General features: G+C 46.3%; 1 protein-coding gene across 2 annotated transcripts in view; it reads left to right on the forward strand.

The window, feature by feature from the left end:
* The first annotated feature begins 314 nt into the window (after positions 1–314).
* NKAIN1 (sodium/potassium transporting ATPase interacting 1) overlaps positions 315–12,646 on the forward strand; it is a 57,552-nt gene continuing 45,220 nt past the window's right edge. The window contains exon 1 of one of the 2 annotated variants that reach the window (XR_008331725.1): positions 315–1,144. Coding sequence is in view for 1 of the 2 variants with exons in the window: in XM_053398489.1 (XP_053254464.1) it covers positions 1,091–1,144 (54 nt within the window). In the remaining variant the exon portion in view is untranslated. The remainder of the gene's footprint in view (positions 1,145–12,646) is intronic. The other variant, XM_053398489.1, reaches the window with a different exon arrangement.

Raw genomic sequence — 12,646 nt, forward strand, 5'->3', positions numbered from 1 at the left:
GTTAGTTACTGTACATGGGCAGACAAATAAATGTATAAGTTAGACCCTAATTAGTTACTACTTGAGGGCTATTCCTTGAAAAGAGAAATGCAGAGATGGATCACACATAAACACCACAACAACTTTAGGCACACGCTTCCCATCACCCAGTGTTTCCTCTTAGAGCCGCAGCTACAAAGCTTGTAGGAGGGGGCGGGGGCTTCGTTGGGTAATAAAGGACATCCCTATTCTTTATTGGACGGCGGGAGGGAGGAGGTGGGGCGGCCCTTCAGGTGGTGGGGCTAGAATCTCTCGGCTCTCCACGCCCAGAGCTCAGCCAGAGAGCCACGTGGTTGTGGGGGTGCGGGGGGTGGGGTGCGGGTGGTTTGTATTATTCCTGCCGCTTTCGATTGTCTTTTCCCGACGGCGCGGATTCTCCCTTCTTTTTCCTGTTTCCTCTTTTTTTAAAACGCCGCTTTTCAGTGTTACTGTTTCGCAAGGGGGAATCGTGGGTGTGTCTTGAGGCGAGGAGGGCAAACAATGGCGAGGAGGGCTCGTTGAGAGCGCGCCGGGAGAGGATCTCCTCGCTCCTGCACTCCCACCCCCCACCCCATGCAAAATTGGGCAAAGCCCGGACGGCTCGTGTTGCCCACCCCGAGCCGCCCCCTCCTCTACACCCCGCTCCCCTCTCGGGAGATGGAGGGCGAGCTCTGATCCAAGAGGGAGCAAAGGCGCGCACGCCTAGCCGCGCGCATTACAATGGAGCGAGGGGCTACCAGCTTCCAGCAGCCTCGGAAGTGCTGCGCTGGGCGAAGATAAAACACCCCTTTGGATCGCCTTATCTTTTTTGGGCGGGGGGCTGCTGTTTTGGAAACTCGAAGGCTGGCCCCAGACAAAAGGCGACGGCGTCGGGGAGGCTCGCCAAGGCGCAGGGAAGGACAAGGCTCGGCCGTTTTGGTTTTGAAGCGCAATGGCCGAGGATGGCTGCCGGCTGCTGCTTTCGGGCGCCCTCTGAGTGAGGTTGTCACTGGCAACGGGAGGCCGAGGGCTGCTGCTGCCGCCGCCGCTTCTGCTGCAACCGGAGGAGGGCGGCTTCCGCGCCAGCGCGGCCATGGGCAAATGCAACGGGCGCTGCACGCTGGTGGGCTTCTGCTGCCTGCAACTGGTAAGGCGGAGCGAGGGCGGCCCCTTCTCCTTCGCCCTCCCCACTCTCGCTCCTCTATTGTGCTACCTTCTCGGTGTTTGTGTGGGATCGCTGCTTCCTCTTTGGGTGGGTGACCTTGCTGCCAAGCCCCCCCGGGCCGGCGGTGGGGAGGTTGACGGGGGGCTGGCCAGGGCGGAAAGTACTTCCTCCAGCCCACCCCCTATGCCCTGTTTTGGAGAAGTGTGGGCTGGAGAGGGCGCTGCTGGTGGTTCAAGAGTGGGGCGAAGGGGTCGTCTGCTTGCCAAGGATGGTGATGTGGGTGGGGCGTTGGGGTTCCTTGTTTCAGGGAACTTGTGGGTTTCCTACAATTTTGCCCGCCTTCTCAGGCAACTCTTGTTCTCCAAAGCGGCTCGCATCAATCCAAAAGAGGGAGGCTTTGCCATCGGGTTTACAAACGAAAAAAGGGAAAAAGAAGAAGTCAAGGCACCGGCAGAGTGGAGGGAAAAGGCAAAAGAGAGAGCTCAAACTTTAACTAGCTTTGGAGTGGATGAGGAAATGCAAGCATCGCACACAGAAGCAAGTCATTTAAAAAGTCGATTCCGGTGTGTTTCATGGGGCATTGCTCCTTACAGGGGAAGATGTCTTGCACTAAGACAGACCATTAGTCCATCTAGCTCAGTGTTGTCTGTCCTGATTGGCAGCGGCTGCCCCAAGTTTTCTGGCAGGAGCCTTTCCCAATCCTTCCTGAAGATCAAACCCGGGACCTTCTGTGTGCAAAGCAGATGCTCTACCAGTAAGCTGTGACCTTTCCCCTACTAAGTGTGTTTTAGGATTGCTGGTGGCAGGTCGTCACAGTGACGGCGGGCAGGAAAAGAATAGCTCAAGTTTTGGATCTAGGATAGGGAAAAGTCTACTCAGTAGAATGACATAACTCCTCTCTTTTCCCCTTCCCCCTTTATGTTGTTTTGCTAGATCTATCTAGTTCAGCACTATCTCCAGATACGTTCTGCTGGATGCTTATGAGAAGCCCCTAGCCAGATGCAGATGTGGACAGGACTCCTGCAGCTTTAGTTGTTGCCATTCCCTCTTTTCTGTAATTATTAAGCCCCGTCCTCCTTTGCATCTGACCACCCTGCTCCCCCCTCATTTTGTGGTTGGCCAAAGATCCAGCCTGGATCTTGGGACCAGAGGAAAGAGGCGGGACTGGAAATAATTGATGCTTCAGGAATCAGGACGCATAACAGAAATGGAGATGGGTTTCTAAGAAAAATAAATAAATAAGCTTGGTTATGTGTTATGGACACAAACTTGTATTCCTCCATTCACCCACACCTGCTTCCCCTGTTGTCTTGCCTGTGTTTTAATTTTAGATAGCACAGACTTTTACAAAGTACAGGTAGATAGGTGTGCAATCTAAGTAATGGATAATAAAGTTAACAGAGGGAGAAAAGGTTGCCCATGAAATTCAGACTTAACCGAGTCTTGGTTAGTGCAAGAAACCAGGAAATATCCCAATAATATTTGCCAAGCAATGCAAATAGATGGCATTTAAAATACAAGCCCATTTAAATTATTTTATTTTATTTTATTAAAAACATTCCCAGGGCAATGTTAAAACAGCCACACAGCCTACAAGCAAACAGACAAAAGGAACGCTTGGGTCGATTATGATTCTAGAAAGGCTGATCTTCCTATTTATACAGGAATTACAGGGGTTAATGCCTCTGCAAAAGTGGAATGCTGTGATTTCATGCTTCTATTATGGGGAATATCAATGAGACTTGGGTAATGTCGATATTGTGTAACGTTGATATTGCCTGGAAGCCAGATGTAAACTTAAAAAGCAAAGCAGCAACAAGAGATCCAGCAAAAGGTGTATTGCTTTTTGTACTTCAGTTTTGCAAGAGAGTTCTTTAGTTCTTTCTCATGCAAAATACATTAGCTGCCTGGCCTGTCTTGATCAGTTCTCAGGCTTACATGAGACAATTTGCTTCAAAAAAATTGTATGGGAGTGCATAACACTTGGCACATATCTGTATTGCCAGTTGCCAATTGTATTTATCCTACTTTTCCAGCTCAGGGCAGCATATATGTTATCTCCTCTATGATTTTATCTTCATAATGGCCCTGCGAGATTGGTTAGGCTGAGAGAGAGTCACCTGGTTTGTGCGTAATGCTACAGCTTAGTCTGCGTTGACGGACATGAGAGAGTGATCCCTCTTCTCTTCCAGCACAGCCGCAAGACACAGCATGCAAGCATTTGCTCCTGGTTCCAGCTAGCCGTGGTTACTGTTCATGTCTGATCTGTGCTTAGTGTTAACTGTGGTTTAGTGAAACATGTCAGGAATCGTTCGCTGTGGTTTGAAGTTATCTTGGGTCATTGTGCGCACGGTGGCCACAGTTTATCTGGGTGTGAGCATGAGTCTCCACATTTAGCTGAAAACAAAAGTGAAAGCCAATGATCTCCTTGTGGCTGTGCCCAAAGAAGAGAGAGAAACAGACGAGCCCAAGGCTTGTCTGCACATGTAGCTAATCCAGGGGTGTAGAACCCTTTATTATTATTATTTCATGGGCCACAAAATGGTGATGGGTGAAGCCAAAACCCAAAGCACATGGAGCAACATGCATCTCTCTCTCTCTCTCTCTCTCTCTCTCTCTCTCTCTCTCTCTCTCTTTCTCTCTCTCTCTCTCTCTCTCTCTCCCACCCTTTCTCTCCTGCTACTCTTGATCTTCCTCCCTGCACAGCTGACTACAGGGGAAGGGAAGATCACTCTTGCCAGAGGTCTGAACTAATGGCTTGCAGAGGGCTCCCCACTCCTGCTTCCATTGTTCCACCCATTTTGGATTTTCTGTCTGCTTCCTCCTCCTGCCCCCTTTCTCTCCCTTTGCCCCCCCCCCAAATATGCTGCAGGCCGCATGCAGTTCTTGAGCCACAGGTTTCTCCCCCTCCCATCCTAAGCTCATGGTTACAACTTTTTCAAGGGCCACATTCCCTTGTGGGAAACCTCCTGAGGGTTACACAATGGGGCCAGGTGCAAATGTAGACAGGGCAACGGATGCACGTTTTAGCTTTGCGCAACAGGTTACATTCCAAGCATGCAGAAGTCGGGTCCCTTCCAACTCTACAATTCTATGTTTCTAAGTCAGAGATTCCCAGGGATAACACACACACACACCCCGCCAGTCCTCCTTCCAGGCAAAAGGTATTATCACAGTTCAATGACACATTCCATCTAGACCAGAAGCACTCAAGGGTGTGGAATGGGACGTGGCCTACCAGAGTCCCAAGAGGTTTGGGAGGCCGCATTTGACTCCCAGGCCTGAAGTTTCCCAACCCTGGTATAGTGTTCACATGTGAATGACAGGCTAAAGGTTACCTACAGCTCTTCATGGCCGAGTGGAGTCTTGCCACCAATTTTCCCTGGTTGCAGCGCAATTCTCTAGCTGTTACACCATCCTGTCTTTTGAAAAAGAGAGCCTGTGAAAGGTTTTATAGCTGTTTTGGGCTGGAGCGGATCTGTCCAAGTATGCTTTGCATCTGTTGCCTTTCAATGTATGCACCCAGGGAAACTTTTATTACAGAGTGAAATCTGCACTAGTGAACAGAGGCGGCCCTGTGGATAGCTCAGTTGGTAGAATGTGCAACTCTTAATCTCAGGGTTGTGGGTTTGAGCCCCACATTGGGAAAAAGTTTCTGCATTTTAGGGGGTTGGACTAGATGACCCTTGTGGTCCCTTCATAGCTGTCAACTTTTCTTGCGAGGAATGCTATTCAGAATAAGGGAATTTCCCTTAAAAAAGGGGAAACGTTGACAGCTATGGGTCCCTTCCAACTTTACATTTCTATGATACTGTGAGGCACTTTTAAGCTTGAGCAGCCCGTTCCTGCAACTGTATGAGGACTGAGGCAGGGAGGAGGAGACTCTGTCAGCACCTTCCCCCATCATTAGTAAATGTATGAAAGAGAAATTGTGAACAGCTCTTTGTGCTGAAACTTGCTTGTAGAGTATGTTTCAACACTTTGCAGGGAGATTAAAACTGCAGCCCTAAGTAAATTTGCTTGGAAGCAATTCCACTTTAAGCTGGTACATTAGTAAATATGGTCAGAGTCGAGTTGCACAACTTGCTCTGGGTACAGAGAAAATTACTGCTGCTGGGTACATCATTGATTTTCCCCTTGCTTGGACTTGATCAAATGAAACATCTCTCTCGATTCTTGCCGAATGCATGGAGGGGGAAGTGAGCACACAGAGCCCTGCCCACTTGTTGCACTGATTCTAGCTTCCCTGCTCATGTATACAGAAAGCATTCAAATGCATCCACATGAACAGCTTATTGCACAGAGATGAAAATGGAGTAGCTTTTCCTATTCAAAACTGGAGAAGGGTTGTGGCTTCACAGCAGAGTGGGGAACTTGTGACTGTCCAGACTCAAACTCCCATCAGTCCCAGTCAGCATGGTCATTGGTCTAGGAGGATGGGAGTTGGAGTCCAGCAATACTTGGAGCGACTCCAGGTTCCGTTCTCATAGTGTTGGTCAGAGAAGGGGAACTTTGAGCCCTGGGGCCAAACATTGTCCTTCTAAGCCGCTCTGTCAGGCCCTCAGGACTCTCCCCTATCTGCACCCCTCTCCCCAGGCTATATCTCTCCCTCACCAGCACTACACTGAGCTATCCTCAAGTGTGTTTGCCTGGCTGGAATGTTGTCCTTGAACTGTGACAAAATTCATATTGCCAAGGTCCATCTAAACATAAAAGGTTTCAAAAGGAGGGATGGTTGCTGCTGAACCTCTGCTGATAGGGAGTTCCACAGGGGAGGCCCTGCCACACTCAGTCTCTAGTGCTGAGAAATCACCAGAGGATCCTGGGTAATCATGATGGAACATACGGAATCAGGTGGTACTTAAGGCCCCATGTTTCCCCCCTTGGTTTTGTTTGTATGTTGTTGTTTTTGAAAACTTAATAAAACAAAACCAAAGCACCACCATGCTATTGGGGACAGCGGATGAACACCCAAGAGGCCATGGGGAATGGGCACTGGGTGCAAGCTGTTTTTCTTTCTCTGACTTTTCCACCTCTGGTCAAGCCTACCTCAGTCCCCAAGATACATGATGCCACAGTTTCCTGGCCCTGTTTTTACATTTGCGGGTCTTTCTGTTTTTCTGCAATGAGTGAAGGTTTCAATTATTGTTTTTAAGTTTTTGTTGTTGCCTCAGAAGGCAGGTCACCATTTCACAGGTCCTGAAGTTACCACTAGAGCGTTGGCGAAAGGAAGGTTTGGTTGGAGGAGAGGTAAAGGGATCCCTCTATTTCCAGTTTGAGTCAATTTACCTATGTGTCCATTCTGTCCAAGTTTAACAAATCATAGTTGGAAGGGACCCAAGGGTCATGTAGTCCAACCCCCAGCAGTGCAGGAATCCTTTGCCCAATATGGGTCTCAAACCCATGACTTTTGAGATCAAGAGTCTCATGTTCTACCAACTGAACTATCCCAGGTGCTGACTGAATGTTCATATTTAAATCAGCATGTCATCCCAAAATATGTATTTAGACAATGCTGTTTTGTCTCAGTGGGTGCATTTCTAAACATATTTTGTCCTAAAACACTCGGGCTGATTCCCCCCCACACACACACATTTAGTATGGTTTAAAAAATAAATAAATCTGTGGTCCATATTGCAAAAATTGGAGAAGGTCAGATTCGGAAGGATAATAAATTATATCCTGATCTGCATTTTCATCCAGGAGGTCAGTTCACATGTGAATTGACAGAGATCTAACTCTAAGAAGTATCTCAGAGCAGGAGGAGAGAGTCTTGGCACACACCTCAATACTGGAACCTTTCCCTTGACTTTCATGTCCTGTAAGAGTAGTTCTGCTGGATCCAACCAAAGGTCCCCCTAGTCTAGCTCTCTGTTTCTCCCAGTGGCCCACCAGATGCTTTTGGCAAAGCCCACCAGCAGGACATAAAGGAGGCTGCTCATCACCCAACCCCTACTCTGCTCCTGGTATTCAGAGTCACACTCCTCCTAAACCTAGAGGGTACACACAGTGGTTGTGCCGAGGTGCTCTAGTGATGGACTGCTGTGGCAGATGCACTCGGCGTGATCATTTTTTACATCTGCCCTTCGTATGCCGAAGACCCTTATCTCCCAAATACCATGTGATTCAGACTCTCGCAGTCTTTCAGAAGCTTCCTTTGTGGCTGGCTGTTGTCAGTTCAGCAGCCTCTTTGCCTTGATGTTGGCTGTGCTTGATAATTGGATCTGCCTCTTATGTCGTGTCTTAAATGTGCTCTGTGAGTCATCAGCTGACTCACTCCATCCTCAGTCCTTATTCTTCTATACCACACAACACCACTTGACACCACTGTGTTTCACGTCTCGGGATCACTGCCCTGGTGTTCTGTTTGTTTGTTTGTTTGTTTGTTTGTGTGTGTGTGTTTACAGGGGGTGAGGGTGGGTTGCATGATTTAAATGTTAATGTACCTCAAATGGGTGGTGCAGAATGATTTGGATGCTCTTTGCTTAATAAACGATCCATTTTGGGACCCTGGGAATATTATCCTAGTCACATGGGAAGTTGTGTTAGAAACTCAGATATATAAGGAAGGTACCCAATGGCTCCTTAAGCCAAGGTTGCAGTCACCAAAACGGAATGTCTAGTTGCCATTTGGGGGCAAGTCTTGTTTTTCAAATGATGAACCGTCTGTGATTGATTCTCAGTTAAACATCTGGCTAGATGACAACCTTGAGCTTTGAGAACTTAAAGAAGAAAAGCCACTTGATCAAGGGGCAGTCCACGTATATATTGGCATATTCCGACCTCTTTGCCTTAATGGTGACTGCTCCTGCTCAGGCTGCACACAGAAAAGGCCATTTGGTTCCAGAAATTCATTCCAATTGCACTGATAAAATATAACTGATAGAATTCTACAGGATGTGGTATTAATGTGTGTGAAAGCAGTCAAGATCCAATGATCCCAAGATACAGTCATACCTCGGATTAAAGACACTTCAGGCTACAGACTCCCCTAACCCAGAAATAGTACCTCGGGTTAAGAACTTTGCTTCAGGATGAGAACAGAAATCGTGCTCCGACGGCATGGTAGCAACAGGAGGCCCCATTAGCTAAAGTGGTGCTTCAGGTTAAGAACAGTTTCAGGTTAAGTACGGACCTCTGGAATGAATTAAGTACTTAACCCGAAGTACCACTGTAGTGATGTCAGGTGCCCACACATCTTCACTTGGTTGCAAGTGGTCAACAGCCAAGTGCAAAATGCTAATTTTGTTTTTTTAAAAAAAATATTTATTGAGTTTTTCCACCTTTATACATTAAAAAATTAAAAAGAGAAAAACAAAAAAGTTAAAAACACATAAAGTTTACAATCCTTATTTTCAATAACATATTTCCCTGACTTCCCCACACCTCCCCTTCTTATATTCCAATTCAAATTGTTAATTCAACAAGTTCTTGTCCCCAATTTTTGACCTTTTTATATTTAATTCATTTTAAAAAAAACAAACCAATTTTAACTTTTAAACATCAGTGCTCATTCTTAAAACTTTTTTCTAAAGTCGACCCAAATTCCCTTCCACGAATTCCCCAATTTTCATACTAATAACAAAACAAAATAAAAAAAACCAGATTATTATTCTGCACCCTTTGGATTCCCAAACCCCACCCCCCCTTTCCCGGTTTCAATCCCCAACAAATGACCATCAGTCTTAGTCTACTATCAGCCTGGAGACCTCACGTCCGAGGCTCTTAATTCTCTCTCAATTCCTCTCTGCCGGTTTTTTTGGTAGTCCTTAATATTAAACACCAGATCTCGGAGAAGCTCTGTCCCGATAGGGTCCATATTTCTTCCAGCCAGACCTCCATACTTAAAAGTGGAGCCTGAATCTTGTTTCTTACTCCTTTTAAGTCCAAATGTCCCAAAAGCTCCAACTTTCACCTTAATCAAATTTGTAATCCATAGGTCTTCAGATCTCCACATAAGGAGATCTCTCCATTCTTCAATCTTCAATTCAAAACAGATTTTCATCATCCAGTACTTATTTTCCTTTGTAGCCATCATGTCAGGCCTCTGGCTCTCCTTTGTCATCTGCAACATTACATCTCCTCCTTCCTTTTCCTCAGAAACAACATATATCTCTTTCTCCACACTCTCAAATCTTTCAAGTTTCTCTTCTTGTCCAGCTGCATGGACTTCATGAGTCAAGTCCTTATCAAATTCAATGGATTTGTTTACTGTTAAGTCCAGAGTTGCAACATTTGTAGCCAAAACATCAATTTGGCCTTGTAACTTTCCCAAGAGAAGAAACACTCTGTCCAATTTAGCTTGAATTTTTCCTCCTTCAGCCATTCTTGTAATGTCCCCAAATCCCCTCTAGAGGGATTTTGGTTACTTTATCTTCCTTCCAGTTCAAATCCAAAAATCAAGTTAGTTTGTATCAGTTCTTCCTTGTTTTCAACAAAATATAACCAAATTGTAGCAAATATATCCAGCAGAGATAGCAGAAACAAAGTTCTCTTTTTCCTTCTTGACAGCTAATTTGACAGTTGTCAAACTCTTCTATATCTCCTCAACAGGCTCTCTCGCGGATCACTCCCGGGTCCGGGGGGGTGGCACTTCAGCTCTCAAAATTAGCTCTTATCCTCCAGTAAAATTACTTATACTGCCAAATCGTGAAATTAATGTCTTTTACCTAATAAAGAAGAAGAAATTCTCTCGACCTTAGTTAGCTAGTCCTTGCTTTAGATTATTTATAAGACGGGGAGACGGACTTCCTGTTTGCGCCTTCCCCGATCGTGCCTAATTCAAAAAAAAATTTTTCTTTACAAATCCAATTTCCGTATTACTCACGGGTTATTGCTTTTAGAGTCCAATTGTTCACAAGAAGAAGTCAGCGCTCTCTGACCATGGCATGCGGCTTCACTCCGCAGGAGAAGCAGTCGACTCTCAGCACCGCACCGCTCACCCCGTCCCCCGTTCTGAAGCCTTTAAAAAGGCTCCTTCGCGGGTCGGGGGGCGCAAATGGTGCCCGCCGAGTCACCAAGTTCACAGGCTTCAGCGCCTGTGATTTCTGAGGGTCGCCGCAGCGGCAAGACCCGGATCCTGCGGAGCCGATTCCCTCCGGAGCTCGGAGGGAATCCGCCATTAGCCAATGGCGCTAACCTGGAAGTCCTGCAAAATGCTAATTTTGAACACTGATGGGAAGTTCTTGCTCTGGGGATCACCCACCTGTCCACAATCTGATGTCATATTGGCACCAGGTGATTGGCAGGTGGTTGGTTCCACCCACCTGTCAAAGTTGGCCCATCAGCATTGGGGGAGGGGGAATAATGCACAAACCAGGATTGAACTCCCTACGTGTCAGATGAAGTGCAGGATGTTAAACCCTGCCTTTAAGGAGTGCCACTATGGTCATGGTTAGTATGTTGGACTGGGGAGACATGGGTTCAGTTCCCATTTGTCCATGAAGCTTTCTGCATTAATCTCAGCCATGCACAGTGTCACTGAGAGCATGATGGTGTTTGGTGGGGAACAATGCACACTTGATGGTGCCCTTAACTCCTTGGAGGAAAAATGGGATAAATTTTCACTACAGCTCCTGGGGAACACCCCCTCTGTGTTCCTTTTAAATCTGTTGTCATTTGCGTCTTGAAATTACAGTCTGTTGTGCATGCTTCTGAACCATAATGTGGCGTAGACACATCCCCCCTGCTCTATATTTTTTCGCAGCAAATCTGCCATTTTTAGAAATGCATTGTCTCATAAAATTAAACTGCTAGCATAATGGATCGATGCTGTACAAATGAAATTGAGCAATTGAAATTGGATGTAACGCCAGTCAGATCTAAAGTCAAAAGTTGTAATTAACTTTCTGCAGTTGGCTATCCCTGGGAAGCAAATGTTTTTATGTGCACAGCTCATCAGGCATGCTAAATCTGGTGTGTTAATCATTTGCAGTGTGTCCAAAATCTGAATAAAATTGTAAACATTCCCCAAGCATCATCTCACCAAACTTACAGCAGGTCTATTCACTGAGAAAGAATGGATAGTGGGGAATCTGGAACACAAGTGCAGTCTACCTACATCTCACCCCATCTTCCAGAAATGATAGACCTGTTCTCTGATGCTACTCCACTGAGTGTGGTTTAAGTTCTATACCAAACCAATGCTCCACTTGGAAATGGCTTTTAAAAAATACTTGTAAATATTTTAAGACATGACAACTCAACAACAAATACCCCACTTTACATTATTCACATTTTATATTTCTAGCCAATGGAATAGATGTTTTCAGTCCCCCAGTCCCTGCAGCCCATTTTGTCAATCAGCTAAACCCATCCATCTGTCATTCTCCATGGTTTTGGGTGAAGCATTGTTTTTCTTTGGCCTCGGGATTCGATTTCAAACCCTGCAGGAGCAGGTATTGCCTTTGCAAGCAGTGCCAATCACCTGGTTGTTGGCTCTTGCAACATGTCCATGATCATGGTGGCACTTGCAAAGATGGTGCACGCAAGTCCTACTTTTGGCAGGGGAAGCTATGCCTTTATTAGCCAGGTGTAGGGCAGGCAGGCATGATTTGATTAATAATAATAATAATAATAATAATAATTTATTATTTCTGGCTGTGTTTCCCCAGCCACTCTGGGCGGCTCCCAACAGAATATTAAAAAGACAATAAAACATCAAACATTAAAAACCTCCCTAAACAGGGCTGCCTTCAGATGTCGTCTAAAAATCAGGTAGTTGTTTATTTCTTTGACATCTGATGGGAGAGCGTTCCACAGGGTGGGCTCCACTACCAAGAAGGCCCTCTGCCTGGTTCTATGCAACTTTGCTTCTCGCAGGGAGGGAACCACCAAAAGGCCCTGGGAGCTGGACCTCAGCGTCTGGGCAGAACAATGGGGGTGGTCTCGGCTTAGGCCTGGAGACCAGAGGTTCCCCAGTGCTGATGTCTGCGTAGACGTGGTACCCAGAGATATTAGTGACAATGGCAATGATAATGTTGCTGTTTGTTACTTGGTGCAGCCAAGGTGACCTTTTCAAAATGTGTCACTTGTACTATCCAAGAAGAAAATTTTCATTCTGACATGGCTTATTATTTCCAATAGCTTTCCCCCCCTAAGAACTTAAGAAGAGCTTGCTGGATCAGGCCAATGGCATCCTGTTCTCACATTGGCCAACCAGAGGCCTGTGGGAAACCTGCAAGCAGGACCCAAGCACAAGAGCCCTCTCTCCTCCTGTGGCTTCCAGCAACTGGAATTCAGAAGCATCATCGCCTCCAGCTGTGGAGTCAAAGCACTGCCAAGGCGGCTAGTTTCCTCCAGGAAACTTTGTCATATTCTGAATAGAGTCTGTCCATTGATCTCAATAACCTGGTCAAGGACCTCGATGATCTCAGTGCTCCTGGCCTGGAAACGCTATCCTTATTTATAGTGATTGCTGAATAGCTTATCTTGCAATATCTGTATCAATTTGTGGCAGCTGCTGCAGGACAACAGGGCGGTAGG

The sequence above is a fragment of the Podarcis raffonei genome, chromosome 8 (assembly GCF_027172205.1).
Source record: "Podarcis raffonei isolate rPodRaf1 chromosome 8, rPodRaf1.pri, whole genome shotgun sequence".
NCBI classification, from domain to species: domain Eukaryota; kingdom Metazoa; phylum Chordata; class Lepidosauria; order Squamata; family Lacertidae; genus Podarcis; species Podarcis raffonei.